Source organism: Ciconia boyciana, chromosome 3, assembly GCF_034638445.1.
Source record: "Ciconia boyciana chromosome 3, ASM3463844v1, whole genome shotgun sequence".
Classification (NCBI taxonomy): domain Eukaryota; kingdom Metazoa; phylum Chordata; class Aves; order Ciconiiformes; family Ciconiidae; genus Ciconia; species Ciconia boyciana.
The window spans coordinates 114,601,952-114,619,829 of NC_132936.1; the positions used below are offsets into that span (position 1 = coordinate 114,601,952).

The window sequence follows — 17,878 nt, forward strand, 5'->3', positions numbered from 1 at the left end:
TAAAGTCTGCTGTTGCCACTCTGCCAAAGTAACACACATTTTCCCACGTACTAGTCTACCAAAAGCTGAAATGTGGTGATTTCTCTCTTCCAGCTGAAAGCCAAAAAAGCATCCTCCTGCTCAGATCCTTCATTAAAGCAAAGCCAATTAAATTAGCTGCCCTGGGGATCAGATGAAGGCCTGGAAAATGTAAAAAAGATTAAAGGGAAAAAAACCCAACTATTGACACTGGTAAATGTGTCTTAATTAAGACTTTTGAAAGCACAATTCAAACACACTCCAGTCATCCTCCAAGCCCCTGCAAAAGTTAATGAGATGAATTTTTCTTACAGTCCCCCATTGATCCATGAAGTACAAAGAGGGAGCCAGAACTGCAAATGAAAAATTGTGGATGCAGGGCTAGATGCTGATCGCATTTACAGGAGTGTAATTCCAACATGACCCCTTGCAGACCCCACTGGCATTATTCCAGGAAGCCATGATGGCAGCTACTGGGTTGTGTGTGCTGTGTGGCCAAAGGTGTGCCTTGAATGACAGAAGCAAAAGTGATGCTGAAAAAGTCCACCTCACGCACCAAATGTCATGAAAATCAAACTCCAGGTACTGTGTTTTTGCTTCTTCAATGGAAAAGGAGGAGATAATTACATCTTTGATTTATGGATAGTAAAAGTTGGGGGTTTTTTTTATTTTAATCAAAAAAATCCCCCCACAGTTGCACACTGTTTCCAAGCCCCTAATAGCCCAGCCCAACAGTGGGAGAATGAACAGACTCTGCAAACTTCCTTGCAGAAAAGAGTGTGGACTTGGTCTCCCACAATTTGCAGTAAACATCCCCTACTCACACAAAAGCAAACACAAGAGTTCTTCAGGCATGCAAGTCTATAAAGATCTATTTAACCCAGCTTAATGCAGAAGGATCACAAGCTTGATTTAGAATAGGTCAGGGCTAGCTGTTTGCTTAAAACAAATGCTCTGTTTACCCTGGGATAATCAGCGAGCCTTTCCTTGCCCACTTACTCTCATCCTCTCCCTGTTCAGGATTTCTGCTCACACAGGAACAGCCACATAGTGGGAAATTTAGAGAGTGGAAACCACGTCGCAGAGTGCCCCACATGCCCTGTGCTGGTCTGGAGGAGGTGGTCTACACATGCATTCCAGGGAAAGTGGGTGAAATTCCCATCAGTGACCCTGAGGCAGCTTCAACGAGAAGAGTATCTGCCTCATTTTCCTGGGTTGGATGTCAGAGGATGTCAGATGAGACATCACACTGCTCCACTCCTCCTGCAGACAGATTTGGGGCACAGAGCCATGTCCCAGAAGATGGCACCTGGTTGGAAAAAGACATGGCAAAGGGACAACAGTCCCACTCTCCTGTCACAGGTTCCTCCACAGCACAAAAATTCCTAAAGAAAAATAACAAGTATTTGCATATTGTCAGCTTGTAGGAGTTTGCTTTTGTTTGTCAATTACTGGGGGGGGGGGGAAGTTTTTTGGTGGTTTGGAGGGGGTGGTTCTTTTTTTTTTTTTTTTTTTTTTTTTACATAATAATACCTAGCACTATTAATACTACTGCTTATTAGTGAGCACTCTGTTACTTCCTAGGAGGAAAGAACTGGAGAAACTTCCTCAGCAGAGCCATTAAAGGGTCATTAGGAAAAGCTGATTTGGAAGAGCTGTAAATGAGCAATTTTATGGAAAGAAGGGGAGAGGGAAGAAGGCAGGAAAAATGTGCCCTCTGCAGACACATGCTGCTTTCAAGGCACTGTTTGGCATTATAAATCCTGTTAACAGTGAAACAGTGCTCTTCAGAAAAGAGCAGGTCCTAGAGCAGGTCCCGAGCTCCCCAGGACAAAGTCTGTGGCAGCACGGATGCCACCACAGCAGGACAGCAGAAGGCAGAACAAGCCAGGTTTGCATCAGAGCATAGGCGTGCGTGCCCTGACAGCCAGAGCACACTCCCCTCTGCCCTGGGGCACCACCAACCATCAGACACTCAAGAGCTCATCTGTCAAAGCCGCAGACAACCTCCTAGGCAAGAAGAGAGCCCAGGGCATTGCTAGTTTTGGATGAGGCTGAAACAGGCCCAATGCCCCTGAGCTCTGTCCCCACTCCACTGGGGACAACTCTGCTGTGCGTGAAGTTTGCACTTCCCTTTGGCTTCTCTGCAGAGGAAGGGGCTCCACACAAGGGCACCCCAATCCCCCCAGCACTCGGGTCGGAGGGAATGCAGCAGTGGGTGCCCGGACCAGGCAAGCTTGGGCTCCGGCACAGTGACTTACCTTCTGGTGCCATCTAGTGCCAACAGCTAAGTAAGGTGGCCTTGCAACTCCGGCACCCACAGCCCTCCTCCCACCCGGCTCTGTGCATCTCACCACCCTCTCTGCCTTCGTTTAGTCATCGTCCCCACTCACACCAAACCCTGCCAAAGGGCTGCTAGTGGTGTCCCAAGGCGCTTGTTTTAAGCAAGGAAAGAATCTACGCTCTAGAAAGATCCCCCCAAATCCCTCCACTGGGCCCCTTTCGACTCAAATCAAAAGGCTGTGAGCTCACCAGGAGCAAAGAGAGGGGAGACGGAGGTCCTGCAGGAAGCCTGAACCCCTTTCTGGTGCATCATGTGACAGGGTGACAGACAGGCTCTCGCAACACACAGGAGATGTGTTGGGACCTGGTGACGAGGATCCCAACCGCCCCTGTCTTGTACGTTGGAGGACTTGACTATAGGCTTACAAAGACACTCCCCCAGAGTCTCTCAGTGAGGTAGGAACTGTAGAGCACAGTTCTTGAGGAGAAAGGGAGGGCTGAATATCCCTGATTCAGTCCCTACCTGTGCCACAGTTGAGGGACAGGCCGCTGCGTGAGCTCAAAAAAAAAGGGGGGGAGGGGGCAAAAAAACCCCAATATAGTCCCTCTCATTCTCTCTCAATGTTTTCCACAGGCTTTGGAGTCTGATTCAGAAGCTCTATGCAAGTAGGACTGATGATAAACGTGACTCACCATGCTTGCCCCATTCCTTCTTGGTGTGACATTTCAGCAGAGGGTTTACCTAATCCCTTCCTACAAGGAAACACTAAGATTATTTTCCTCCAGCTTCTTATGCACCACCCACACTGCCCTGCATTAGGACTTTCCTTCAGGCAATAAGATGTCTTTGCTCAGAAAGGAGCACAGTTCATTGCTCGGGCAAGTGAAAGGCAACCATCATGTTCCTGCTCACGTGAAACAAATGCACATACACAGACTGAGGTCCACCACTCTTAGCCCTTCAAGTGAGACATCAGTTCATCTCCGTCTCCTGAATCTGGCAGCTGGTTATTTCAGGTGCCACAAGGTCTGGCAACCAAGCCCTTTCCCCAGACTTGCACGCTCCTCAGCATGGACTAACACTGCCTCTCTGGAAACCAAGTACTGACAATGGGGAATCCAATCCCAGAGCTGAAAAGCTCTGCAAGCCACAGAGAGCCAAACTACCCCTCTCGCTGTGTTTCTCTTGCTCTCTGGAGACCACCTAGAGAAAACCTCACCTCCTCTGAGCCTAATGCAGCCCTTTCCTGTTGTCAAAACACCTTTTGTAAATGTGGGGCACAGTGTTCTCCTCTGCCGCTGAAACCAAAATCCTCTTCCTGCAGGCTCTGCTCCACACAGCCCCCTCGGGTAGGTACCCCTAAAACTTCTTTGTCTCCCTCACCCAAACCCCACATCTCCACATCAGGGAAGCAAGACACTGGGCCCATCTTCTCCACCTGGCTTCTCCCCACACAGCCAGCCATATACAAGTCAAGAACTACATCCCTAGGGCTCACTGCCCATTTCTTAGGCATTCGATTTCCCCATGAATCTTAAAACACATGACTGTTACTCTCCTCACCCCTACACTACTTCCCAGTGTTACATCACACATATCTGCCCATGCTTCTGCAGAACCCCTGAGGATCACGAAGGAAAAGTCCCTGTCTGATGCAGGACTGGTGCTGCTATCACAGAGCCAGAGCTTTGTGGCTGGGCTTCGAGGTATGTGGTCATCAGCAGGAGACAAAGTCTGCGTCAGAGCTGCGATGATTATGGGGGTTTTAGGGTGATTTTCTTTCTTTCCTCCCAGCCAATAAGAGCACTCAACGAGGCACATCTTCCCCTGCAGGAAGCAGGGCGGTCACTCCTCTCGCTGGCGGGCTCCTCTTCTGAAGTGGTGGAGATGGCAGTGAACTTCGCCTGCAGCTTCGCTGCACTTTGCTGTTTAGCACTCTGGAGCTCCACCAGGACTTCAGGTGGTAAGAGAGGAAAATAATTTCTGTTTTCCTTGTGCTTTAGGTCCTGCAAATGCTGCTTTCTAATGTGCTAGCAAATAACAGCCCTTCTCCAACTGCTGCCCATGCTGGGCTCAGACTGCAGCTGAAAATCCAACTGCTTAAAAGACTTTCTCCCCTTGTAGTGAACCATGTTATCCAGGGACATAATCTAAAGATTTTAAAGTCAACTTATGGTTTTAACTTATTTGTCAGTGTTTAAACTCTGAATGACCTTGATTATTAAGTCTACAGACTGTGGGTAACAATTTGACTGCTAAGTACAGATGGGCACTTGAGTGCCGATTAGGTGACTTTAATGAAACATTACTCCATATCATTTCTTTCTTTGCTGAGCAAGGAAACTCTTGATTGCAGCTGGCCTTAAATCTTTAGAATGGGAACTGCAGACAGGAGTTTTTTCTCTCTGAAGCTCTTAGTTCTACTTCAGTTTTACTTTGGCTCCCATACACAGAAATTACTAATGCACTCAGGGATGGTGTTTGGTCAGCCAGTAGCTTTTTGTTTCGGTTGCGGTTTCCTTTGGGGGTTGCAGAGGCATGCAGGAACTCTGTTGCATCTTAAATGTAAAGATAAAGCCCAGCCTTGCTCCTAGTAATGGAGAGGAGGTTTTGAAAGCACCCTATGAAAAAAATAAAGCAACCTGTTGCAATCTGCCTAATTGCTTCACTGCAGGCTGGAAGAGAGCATCCACATGATTTCCCTGTCATACTGCAGGAACAGGGCCCCCAAATTATTCCTCAATGAGGAAAGCACAAGAGAGAGACCCTTAATACAACGTTCAACTCATCTCTGCAAGAACAGCTCTCTTGCTTAATAACAGGCAGTTGCCTGTCAACTCGGAGCAAGAAAAAAGTCTACCCTACTACCATCCAACAGAAGGAGGAGGAGGGTGGCCAGATTTTTCCCCTCTCTTCACATTTCCAAACCCAGAAACAAGGATGGGGTCTGAAACACAAATGCTCTGCCCCTAAGCATCTCCCTGTAGAGCAGTAAGAGCTGTTTTCCCAGGTCATGAGATCACATCCTCTGGGCCTCCGAGTATTGTAGGTGCCTGGCCAAGTCACACAGTGCCTCTGCTCCCACCCAGGCCTAGATGACAAGTGTTTCACCAATACTAGTATGCCTAGAGCCCTGGACTGTTACCTGACCCTCTGGACCATTCTGCTTTGCTCCTGGAGCAGAGCCATCATCTTACACACATTCAACTTTTTAAGGTAATGGCCCTCAAGGGCCAAGCTAGGGAAAAAGCTGTCAGGAAAGGTTGTGGTGAAGAAAATCAGAACTACAGGTGGCTCATACCAGAGAGTTTCTGGGTTTTGGAAATAGAGTGGTGCAAACTATTCCAAACAGCAAAAGTGACTTCAGACCAGCGTGTGTGCCATGCAGTGACCACCTTGAACAAGAATCAAAGCACGTAAAGAAAAACAAATCCTAGCCTTGAGGAATCTGGGTCACTAGAGGAAAACAGGGGAGTAAAGTTCTCCCACAAGGGCTCAGTAGATTTTATACCCACTTTGCTCTGGTATGAGTCATTCTCAACACCAAGCTGCAATGGGTGAAGGAGGTGAAATGCCCGGTACCCTTTGGTGAAAGCTGGGGCAAAAATATACTAGTCTGCCACCTGCCTACAACACATGGTGTATTACCAGCCTGCTACCTGTCTACAACACATGGTCCAGCTTGATAGACTGTGTGCCCACCTCTCCAGATGTTGCATTTCAGAGGCCTTGCCACGTGTGACACTGCTGGATCTACCATGCACTGGAGTCAGGAACAAGGGCATGTTGGACCCTTAACTCCATAGTTTTCTTCCCATACACAGTGTGACTTCAGCCAGCCTCACTCACCTTGTCACCCCGTGCCTAAAAAAGACGTGACCATGACTCAAGAGGTGTTGAGGGCTATTAAGCTGCAAAGGGACCTTGTGCTAAGATTGAAAAAGCCTGTGGTTATCTCCTCCTACTGCAAGGGACAGTATCTGCTGTCAACACCCCCACCACTGCCACATCTGACTTTCCAACAGGTGTAAGAGCATAGATTCAAGCAAGGTCCTGGAGAGCAGCCAGAAGAGCCCAAGCCAGTGACCTGCTCTCAGCCTGGCAGCCTGTCTCAGTTGCTAGGTGAGCTCAGGAAAAAGCTGGTTCCCATAAGCTATGGGGTTGGTACTGATGGCACAGGAAAAAGCATGGCATCCTGGAGGAACAGGACAGCTGGTGTTATGGGCAAGGCCCAACCAAGGCCCTGCTCTACCCCAAGCTTCCTTTCTGACTTCAGGCAGGCCCTGCATGGCCCTTTTGAATCACCAGTGGGTCCCACCAGCTTAACCCCCAGGCAGAGTCCCTGTTCAGGACAAGAGGGCAAACAGATGCTTTGGAAAGTCTTACCCATGAGCTGAGCACTGTATAAGATGTGATCCCTGAGAAATACCTTGAGTCCTAGGCTGCATGGTCATGAGTTTCTGTGACTTGTGAATGCTTGCTGCAGTGGGAAAATATCAACCCATAGACAATAGTCTCCAGGACCTGGAAGTGGGTTCTGGGCTGTTAGGTGAAAAAACACTGCCAGGTTTCCCAGCACTGGCTGCACACCCAGTCCCAACATAGATCAGAGATGTGGGACAGGAAAGCTTGCCACCTCCACACCAGATACAAAGCCACTTGCAGAACATCCGCCCCTCTCAGACACATGGCCTGGGTGTCTCAGCTCCCACCTGCAAGAAAACATGGGAGTCACAGCCAGGAAGGGATGTCAATTTGGACATCCTTGGGTTGAGGAGGGACATGGAACTGAGTCTCTCCTTTGCAGGTCAACACTTTAATCCCTGAGCAGTGTTACAACAGGGTGCAGCAATTACCACCTGCGGGGGATGATGTGATAGTGTAACTAGGACATCCATAAGCAACCTGAAAGCTGAATTTTTGCAGCCTCCTATGCTGATGATGGCATGTAATGCTGGGTTGTTGGTTTTTTTTTTTAAATAGACTCTGAATCATCAGGTTGCCCCTCTCTCTTCTACTCAGGTTTCTCAGTACAAACTGGCTTAACTACACATTCTATGCTCTGTGCTTGGCTGTTAGTGAGACATCTAGCTGTGGAAAAAAGCTGGAAGTGATAAAAAGCTTGACTTTCACAGCAACTTTAGTACAAGCTCTGTGTGCACATGTGTGTGCACATGCACATGCAGGCTCACTGCCTACACACACAGAGCATGAACTCCAAAGGCTACCTCGTGCACTGGCCGGTCTTGGCATCAGCAGCGGCTGCATGGCAACTTGTGCAGGTTGAGGATTTTTTCCTCTTCTTTGCATTTCAGAAGCAGAAAATGGAGGGGAAGGCAAATGTAAAAGGGAAGGAAATAATGACATCAACTGTAAGCTTTGAGCTTCTTTTAAATTATTGAAAAAACAAGCAAGGCATGGGGAAATTAGCTACACAACCAAGTAAGGATATACAGTAAAAAGGGCTGTGTGGAAAGAAGTGCTCAAACCTGAAAGCTCATGGGTTCCCCCACACACCCCCCAATCTCCATTTCCTACACACCTTGCTCCTCCACTTCATGGCTGTGATAATAAGATGGTCCTTGGCATTTGGGTCAGCGCAACAGCACTTCAGCACCCAAAGCAGCCCATTCTGCAGGATAGAGGGGAGCTAGTCCAAGTTTTGCCCAGGCCCTTCCACGCCCAGCTGGAGAACAGGGAGACCCTCTCCTTTGTCAGCATGTAGAGGGAGGGTATCTTCCCCTCACCTTTATCACCACCTAACTCCCCCTAAAATAAAAACCTCAAGGTGCCATCAAAGGATTAAGGGGGGGGGGGGAAGACTTCATCTGCAAGTCAAACTTGGCATGCCAACTAAGAGCAGTAGGGCTCTGCCAGCCAGTGTTCGATAAGTTATCAAAATTATACTGTACTCTGAGCAACATGATCTAGCTTTATAACTATATTCAAAGTTGGGCCTTCTATGAACCAGCAGTTGTACCAGAGATGTTCTAAATAATATTAATTATACCCTGGCCTCTTCTAAGTCAGTTTGAACTCTGCTACCACTTTTAGCAGCGTCTTTTTCTGTCACTTCATTCCACAGGATTGTTTCACCATTTCAAACATACAAAGGAAAATTACTTTGTAATGGATGTGAGCAGAGTCCTTCTGAAGCACAAGTGCATGGGACAAGTAAGAAGGTTTAGCATTGTTTCAGAGGGCTGAAGCTCCCACCATTTCAGGCACCTGATGTGTTTTGCACTCATGTTTTGTGTTGTTTCAGCTACAGATGTACCACCACCTCATTCAACCATGAAACCTGGCTTCCCTGTCCCGATGAACACTGACAATCCTGGTGTTCGCAAGGCAGCTCGCTTTGGGGTTTACAGATACAACAACAGTTCCAATGACCTCTTTCTGTTTAAGGAATCACAAATAAACAAAGCCATGGTACAGGTAAGAAGAGCCCAGCCTTCTGGTGGCCCTCCAAGCCATTTACCAATTGACCCTCCTACAGAGCACCCAAGACATGAGAGCCCTGATTGTCCTCAGGGCTGCTATGCATGCCTAAAGATAAACACCACAGGTCCCTCTGTCCCATTCAACTGCTCCAGAGGAGGGCTCCCCTCCCTCACCCTAGTAATTCAACGTAACACACTTCTATCCACACCACCACACACAATTCACAGATGTAGCATTTGATTCCTAGCCAAAATTTTGGCATCCCTTTCCCCTGCCCTTACTTCAAAGGAGGAAACTACTTTCTCTAGATTGTCAGAGGGCTGAAATACATGCTCCACGTGGAAATTGGACGCACTGTGTGTAAGAAGAGGGAGCACTCCAGCCTGGACAGCTGTCACTTCCAGAGCAAAAAAAAACTGCAACAGGTATGTGTCCAATTCCTTCAGGGTACCCAGTAACTGCAGGTGATTCTTGGCCATCTCTAGCTGCGTAGTCACCTTCAGACCAGTTCTGCCATGTCCCCGCAGATGTACAAGCCTCCTCTGTGCAGACCCAGCTGGGGTGAGGCAGGGTTATCAGTATAAGCAGCATAGTACCTCTCATGCATCCAGGGCCAGCTCCCGTCTGCAAGGAGTTGGACCAGACACAGCCGTCTAGCCCACATTCCTGGATAAATGAGTGAAATTGTGCAGAAATAGAGTATGTGCTAAATAGGGCGATTTCCTGGGCAGGGGAAATCCTTACAAGGGCTTTCCCACTAAGATATGATCACTTAGCAAACAGTACTTTTCCCAGGCTACCACAGGTAGACAAAAAGATGCTGTTCTCTCCTACCCCATCACAGCCCACAATGCTGAGAACAACCATCAGCCATCTGAACTTTGTCACTAATTCCCCTTTTATTTGCAGATGCTGAGATGCTATTTTGAGGTCTGGATGATGCCTTGGATACATGAAGTATATGTCCCTGTTGCTCTCTGTCACTGATTCACCTTTCTCCGTGAGCACCTGACTTACAAGGGATCTACCACCATGAGTTTTTCCTTGCCTGGACTGTTGAGGCCAAAACTGTGGGGAAGTGGGGAATGGATGTACAGAATCGGCACGGAGCTTTTCTCTCAAAGCACATGGTTGCTTTTCTCCCTTAGAAAGATGCTAAAAATCTGAGTGACAAAGACCTGCCTTGACTGAATTTATTGCTATCCAGTTGTGTATCTGTTTTTCCAAAACTAAACTGCAGATGATAGCATGTTGTCATTCATTCAGTAGAGAGCCATCCACCCTCTGGCTGAATTTCCAAGCAGTGTGAACACACCCAGGAAGCTCTGTTGGACTTGCTTTATTCTGTGATGAATCTTCACACAGCTATGATGTAAACAAGTCTAAACCTCACAGCACATGCTACTACAACACTGAGGAAAGCTTTACAACAATGGGATATTTTGCCTGGGAATACACACATACACACAAAAAGAAGTCTTAAGAGTCTCCAGTACTAGAGAAAAGGTTAGACATATCTGTCAGGAATGCGTGAGGTAAGAGTTGTTCTTTCTTCAAGACAAAGAGTATGGATAAGGCTGTCTTGAAACGCACCCACAGCCCAGAAATTACACAGTCTAACTAGTGCTTCTGCTTTAATCAAAAGCTAATCTATACTGTGAAAGGGCATGATTGCAAATGCCAAGATGAATAAACCTAATCATATTCCCAAAGTTTTTTGCTGAGGTTAAACAACATAGTTTCATTCAGGTTAATATAAGACATTCAATCTCTGGCTGACCACAGCTTATATTCAAGTTTAGTAGAATGATGGTCTTCTCTAGGTGGGCTTCTACCATTCCTTAAGCCTTCACTCTTCATGTATGGGCAGATTACTGCTTACACTGGACTAAGGTCCTTATTTGGAAGGATTTGGGTAACTGCTCCTTTAAAACAGCAATAAAGTCTGGGCCCACGTTCAGTTATACACAGATCAACACTTATAAATGGATAGGGCGCTGACTTAAGCTATGAAGAACACTTTCTTTCCACAAACACCCCTTTTCTTCTGATAGTTGTTGCCTTTCTGCAGCAATATTGCAACTTCTATTAGCAGAGACCCACACTTTTAACCTTTATAACAACCATTCAGTCAAGAAAGGCCAGTGAAGGGCTCCAGGCCAAGGTCCAGGGATCTTAAGGCAGATGGCTCTATTAACAGCATAGCTGAGGTCTCTGCTCCAAGTAATCCCAAAGCAAACCTTTGCAGCCTGGGCAAGTCTCAAGTTTTGCTTCAGAAACATCACTTGTGATGAGCAGGTGGCCCAGCAGCAGTTCAAATTCAGCATCCACTGCCAGAGAGACAGCTGTGCTACATCTTATCTTTGGGGGAAGCAGTCTCTTAGCTGGGGAAAAAAAAAAAAAAAAGATGTGCTCAAAAGAAACCTCCAGAAGGGCCATGGATGGATGTAGTGTGGTACTACATTCATCCATCACACAAGCCACCACTGACAGCCTGATGCCAAAGACAAGGAAAAAGAAAGCCAACTATGGTGGCTCGAGTTGTCCATAAAGCAGGAAAGCCAAGCCACAGCTAAGTTTGTAAGAGGGCAAGAGGAGCCAGGAGGAGCTGCTCTCCAAATCTCAAAGGTCTCAATCTCAAAGCAATGGTCTCAATCCCTCTTCCACTTCAGCTGGGTGCTTCACACAATAGCAAGAGCTTCAACCAGGCTGTCAGCTCCAGACAGCCTGGGCCTAGAACAGGCCAGGCAGATCCACGATTCTTCCTTCAGCCTGCAGGACAGCCTGGTGCTCAGTAACAGATGTCATCAGCCTTTCCACATGCCACAGCGGGGGCGAGAAGGCAGCACACAATCAGCTTAGGTCTGAGCAGAGATTCATGCAGGGAGTAAGCCCACCACAGAACAGTCTCCCATGTGTGACCCTTCAAGCCCCTGGCATAAAGGGCTTCGTCTCAGTCTAGTCACTGAGTCAATTCCCCTTTTGTCAAAAAAACAAAAGTTAAAGCCAAGTGAACCTGGCATCATGCAGGCTGACAAACCCAACGTGCTCTTGCTGCTCTCCCAAAGAAAATGCAGCAAGATCTTTCGGACCTCTCTATCCAAACAGGCTTGTTTGGAAGCATGTTTTACATAAAACTGTTGCCAGCATTTACTGCAACACAGATGAGCTCATTGCAACTAACACAGTGGGAAAGGAGACAAACACCTTCTGAGAAAGCCTTATGTTTACAGCTGCAGCAAAGTGTTTACTGTAACATTACAATAAGAAATGCATACTGGAACATCAGCATCCATCACCCCCCCGAGGTAACAGAGTTATCATGAGCACCAAAGAAAGAGGCAGAGCTAAAGTCAACTGAGCTCTTTGTATTACTCCAGATCACTTTGTTCAGGAAGGATTTGGACAATTAAAGAGTCTTGCATCAGGAGGACACTGCTAGCACTGACCTAAAGGACTGCAGCTATGTACCATTTAATCACAATGACATGCGGCAGTCAAAAAGCCAATGTCTCTGCTCTCTGCATCTTTGCTAGAATTTACAACAAGGTTAACTGTTCACCAATTCACTCCAGGGCATTCATACCCTTGCAGAGCTTGCTGAGGCTCTGACGTCTATTCCAGGCTACAAAGGGAATTAAATAAAAATAAATACTTCTAGCAAAGATTTCAGGCATCAGGAGAGAAGGGAAAGTTGTTCCTGCCAGCCCCAGATGCTGGAGAAATAGGAACAATCCCAGCAGTGACATTAAGAGCTTCTGGGACAACCAAAGCTGGTGCTTCAGAGGTATGGGTTCATGCAGGAGTGCTACAAACAAGCTGAAGGAGCAGCTTCGTTCAGCTTCAGATCTCTCTCCAGTATGCTGGAAGCACTGGGCTCGGTGCACAACATACTTTCTTGGCTCATCTGCTTATCAGGATACTTAGCCTCATCTAAGCCAGAGTTCCCTAACAGTCTGCCACATGGAGGGACTGGCTGCACACTGAGGAGACCTCCATGCACACAGTGCTACTCAAACCAAGCTAGCCTGCATTTCACCAGAGCTTCACAGCGCCCAGTGATCTTCAGAGATCTACATTTGCTCAAAAGTTTTGCTATGCAATTATTTCCTCTCACACTCCTACTTTTTAAATTGCATAGGAAACAAACTGCCTGCTACCAAAATACAAAGCATTGCTGACTGACAGACTTCCCACTTTGCATTCTCTTCACATCAGCAGCTCCACATTAAGGACCTGGAAGACCTTTCTGTACGAGTTGTACCCGATTTCACAACCTGACTGACTTCCAGGACCCACTGACAGCTGGGGGAGTCATGCATGCAGCTGCACAGAAGCAAGACAAGGTTTAACTGGCAGCAGCTAGATAAGGAGACTTCTGCTGGCTGGGAGAAAAAAACTTGTATATGACTAACTACAATCACTTACTGCTAAATTTTTCAGTCCCTACTTCAAACAGAGCAGCAAAATGACCTGCCCCATGTGCTTATTCTTTTGCAGCACTCTGTTTTCTAAGCAAGCTAGACAAGAAGGTCCAAGTGGCAGCACATCAGATCTCTGTTGTGATCACTGAGCAGACAGACCCAGGAGCTTAGGAGGTCATTATCTCATCTGCAAAGGTTACTGCCACAAAGCAGACTCAGATTTAAAGGAAATTGGATTTACGCCAAGGCTTTGCAATCACTTTCATCAGCTGTCTACACTGAGATACCAATCTTTGCATAAAAGTGACAGGGGAATACATGAGTTGTCTTCCAGCAGCTCTACTATAGGAGAAGTTTGCTCCAGAAAAGGGACAGGGAACTTAGCTGTGGAATAGCATTTTAAATAACTTCAGCAAAATCTTCTTGATACTTGTGCCCCGCAGAAACATCTGTTCCACCAACAAGGCAAAACAAAACATACCTTTAAAATGCACAGCTGTGGTGTACTCCAGCTCAGTTCCTTATCCTTAGGCTGTTCTACTGCAGGGCTTTATGCTTCAGCAGACCCAAGCCCTTCAGGAGAGGGGGCACTGTTCTCCAATTCCACATCCCATAGTCTGTCCCAAAAGAAGCTTGGGTAAGACACAGGAAGCACCCTCAGGCACTTCTGGGAGTTGTGCAGAGATGGTTTCCTCCCTTCTTAGGGAGCCACAGCCCATTTCTGCTGCCACCAAAAAACAATCTTGCCCTGACAAGACCTTTGGATACTGCTGTAAATGCTCCTGCTTCTTCCAGTGTGGGCGATGGGTCCACACTAGAGCAGAGCCAGCCTCAGAGCTGCAAAGGTGTAATGTTCCTGCACTGATACCATCAAGCGATAAGACAGAGCTGTTTTTTTCCAAGCCTGACTTGTTCCAGCTTTCCCCATTGCTCAAGGCAGATGTGTCACCATCCATCTGAAACTGTAACATGCCATTGACTCATGCTTCTGTGGAAGTGGAACAAGCCCATAAAAGCAGTCTTCAGAGGAGCACCAAGAGGAGTTTATGCCAGTTTGTTCATTCCACAGGCATTGTAATGCTGCTGCATTACTCTGGGAGGATTGCATTTGAGGAACCATCAGGTATTAAAAGCACCTGAGCTTCTATGAAAACACTGTTCTTAAGCACCCCTTATGCTTAGTAATGAAAGAGCTCTGTGTCAGTCAACCTGTTTCATCTGGGTTCTACAGCAGACCATCCCACTTCTGCATACAAAGGATGGACTATCAGGATCCAGCACAGCACCAGGAATGGGAGCCAACACCATCTGAGCTCAGAAAAGGCACTCCTCTCAACCTCTGCAGACTTTGGGTCTCCTTGGACTGGAGGAATACAGACCCTGCATTCAGATACATTTCATAAGATCCTTAAATTGCACAATGACACCTCTACCCGGTATTGCAGTTCCACCCTGGTCCCCCACCAATGTTGCAGCTATCATGACAGTAATTGGCCTCCTTTCAATTTTAGTGGCCACGGAGACATAGGCACAGTCTTGGGCCAGACACCTCTCTCCAGGAAGCGTCAAGCATACTGACTTTCTCCTAGACCTTGGTGCTTCACATGCCACCATCCCACTCTGCTTCAGGTTGAGCTCTAACTTGCAGGGCCAAGCACAGCACTGAAAAACCTTGCAGACAACTTTCAGGTCACTATCAAAACACAGGAGACAGCCAGATCATGTCCCTTTGAGGAAAAGACTGACCCATATTTATGTCCATAAAGCTCCAGCTAAAATGAAATGTTAAGGTTCCTATGACAAATGAAATACCAATGGCCTGGTTAAGCGGCCTGTCACCATGCAAAGTTTGTTGCTTAGAATGATATTAAGTTGTGCCACCTACCACAGTTTACATTTGGTGCTTTACAGACTTCAGCGGTCTTTTTTTTTTTTTTTTTTTTTTTTTTTTTTAAGGGAACTGCTGACTGACTGGACCTGTACCCGGTGAACTCTATTTGTAGAGGCTGGACAGACAGGCTTTATTCATTCTGAGAAATTAAACTGAGAAGAACTGCACACTCTGTCCAAAGGCTTAACCCTTTAGACAAACTAATTTAGACTGACAGCTATTCAGCTACTTTCCAATGAAGCACGGACAAGAACAATGAAAAATATCTATTGCCCAGGGTGGACACAGGACACAGGACGCAGGGCAAGACATCAGAAACTATAGACTTTTATGGGCACAAATTCCTGCTTGCCTCTGAACCCTACTCCCAGAATTCACTTCCTGCCCTCAGTGCAGAGCCTGCCTTTTGTCTGCCTGCAGTTATTTCTAATACAGTCATAGCTAGAGGTCCACTCTGCACAGCTGGAGACGTCCAGCCAGCAAAGAATGCGCACCACCAGCCAGCAAGGAGTAGTGACTGAACTCCCATGAGACGTCAGGGCCAACAAAGAACCCAAGTGCCCAAGGCATCAGCTCAGCTTCCTCCGTGCCACAGCACTAGCCTTCACCACTGACTTGCTGGATTTTATAGGCAAATTGCTCCCCATAGGAAGACTCTTGTGCAGACAGCTCCTGTATCTTCATGGTGTCCGGCCTCCTTTCCTGACTGTGGCACTTGGCAGAACAACCCTCCCCACAGGATTAAGAGAAGAGCTCAGAAGTCAACAGCCCCAATGAACAAGGGCATTAGCTATCTTCAGGTTAGGGGAAGCTGCTTCTCGGCTTCAGTTCTGCCATGATTAGCCATTTCTAGTCTTCTTGCACCTGCCCCTGAGATCCTTATGCCTGGCCACTGTCTGACAGTTTGGACTAGACCATTCAAAAGTCACACCAGACAAAGCCACACTCTATTAGATACCTCTCATATTTGGCATTCTCTTTTTCCCTTCCCCAAGAAAAGCAAGCTATTCACGCAACCTCTGGGTCTGCTGCACTTGCTACAGAGCTCAGAGAGAACTAAAAAAAGACTCAAGAACTTCCTGGTGGGACCACATGATCATCAGTGTAGTAAGTTAGTCTCCAACAGTGGCCAGGAAAGAGTGAGGGGGTAGAAGAGTAGAAAAAGGACCAGAACCGAAAAACTCTCAAGAGACAACTCTTCATACATCTTATCCCTCTTGAGCATCAGCAGCACTACAACTTATTTTCTTTCCTGCTTCATAACTTCAGGGACAGTGTCTTAAAAGGGAATTGGTCACACAAAAGCCATCACATTTGGCATGCCAAAACAGCCAAGGTCTACTTCACTACAAAAGACAGCACAAGTTATTCAGTTAGATACTTTGGCAAATGAATCACTAGGTGTGCAACAACAGGAAAAGCTGTGCTTGCCCCAAGGCTACCAAAGCACCAGCATGAAACAAGCCCCACAACAGACTTGCTTTTACAACCCCAATTTAAGATCCCATCAAGTCCAACTTTCATATCCTACCAGAAGGGGACAAACAGCTGCAAGGGCTGGCAGAGCAATGCTAACCAGCTGCTGTTTAAACAGCCTGCCCTGTGCTGGGTTTCCCCAGAAAGAGATGTTGCAAGTATGTCCCATTCTCAGCCCTTCTTCGGAGTTCCCACAGCAACAAGTCTGTCCCACCACAGGCAGGTCACACCTCCCCAGCCTTTCAGACTTATCACAGTATCACTCCATCTCTGTCCCCAAACTATTAAGGGCTCATTAAGGGCTATATAGGGCTCAGCTGGAGCAAAGGTCAAGGCCTGCAGCAACTCATCTACTAGGCTTCTTTTGCCTCTTACTGAGCTCTCTCCCAAATCCAGTAACCACCAGGTCAACCAAAGGGCTTGCAGCCCCTGGCCTCTACAGAACAAGTCAGCCTGATCCAGCAACCATCAGCTACTTGCAACAGGACTGCTGCAGCCTGGCAGTAACATAGAACAAGGTGACAGAAGCACTGACAGAAAAGCATCACTTTCCTTTGCATATTCCTCCATTAATAAAGACAAGCACAGAAGGCCAGTGAAAGCAGATGACATTTTTAACATCATCTTCCCCTTCTCTGGTGCTTTTCATTATATATCAAGCCAATCTTGATTATTTCTTTTTCAAAGGTGAGGAAATTGAGCAATAGTGTAAGTTTATGTTTGACTATCACCCAGTGGCAGAAAAAGAGAGAGCAGCAAAGTCTTCAATGCCAGAGCACGAATCAATCCACTAAATGACACAGCTGCTGAAGTAACCCCTTTAGTTCTTCAAGATGCAAAACCTCTTATTTAAAATGTAACAGCACAGCCTTTCCTTTATAGTAGTTGACAGAAAAACATTCTCTGGATCTACCAAGCAGAGTATTTGTTAACAGAGGAAGTAAACCATTTCCTCTGGAGATGCCAGAAAGCATCCACGAGCTACTACTGCATTCCATGCTTTTCCACGAAAGCCTTCCCCATCCACTATTATTAGATTTTACAGGGGCCCTTTCAGTCCACATCCATCTTCAGACACCAACCTTCCCCAAAACCTTTACCAGTTCTCCATAAAAGGCATGCTGTAGAGGATTCCTGCAGCTGGTCCTCTTCCCTCCCATGTCTCTCAGGAATGGCCACCTACATAATGAACAGGAGACTTACAGGACCTGGTAAACATGGAGGAAATACTACAAGTGACCTTTTTTAAAGCCACTGGAACTGGTCTTTAATAGCATAGAAAATGCAACTTTCATTCATCATCTGACTACAATGCTATAAAGAAACACAGGAGTCCACAGA

General features: G+C 46.8%; 1 protein-coding gene across 2 annotated transcripts; it reads left to right on the top strand.

Annotated features, from left to right (window-relative positions):
- Positions 1-4,126: 4,126 nt before the first annotated feature.
- Positions 4,127-10,259, top strand: CST7 (cystatin F). Of its 2 annotated transcripts, none has more exons than XM_072858493.1 (4): positions 4,127-4,265; positions 8,568-8,740; positions 9,055-9,171; positions 9,656-10,259. In XM_072858493.1, exons 1-4 carry the CDS (start codon positions 4,190-4,192, stop codon positions 9,731-9,733), a joined length of 444 nt encoding a protein of 147 aa, XP_072714594.1. In that variant the 5' UTR covers positions 4,127-4,189; the 3' UTR covers positions 9,734-10,259. The 2 variants fall into 2 exon arrangements, with proteins under 2 accessions (XP_072714594.1, XP_072714595.1); XM_072858494.1 differs by having other exon boundaries at positions 4,127-4,262.
- The last annotated feature ends 7,619 nt before the right edge of the window (positions 10,260-17,878 follow it).

Excerpts from the sequence above, each read along its gene's own strand:
- CST7 (XM_072858493.1), top strand. The coding sequence starts at position 4,190 with ATGGCAGTGAACTTCGCCTGCAGCTTCGCTGCACTTTGCTGTTTAGCA. Across the intron at positions 8,741-9,054 it reads TAAACAAAGCCATGGTACAG|ATTGTCAGAGGGCTGAAATA; the intron begins GTAAGAAGAGCC and ends TACTTTCTCTAG. Across the intron at positions 9,172-9,655 it reads GCAAAAAAAAACTGCAACAG|ATGCTGAGATGCTATTTTGA; the intron begins GTATGTGTCCAA and ends TTTTATTTGCAG.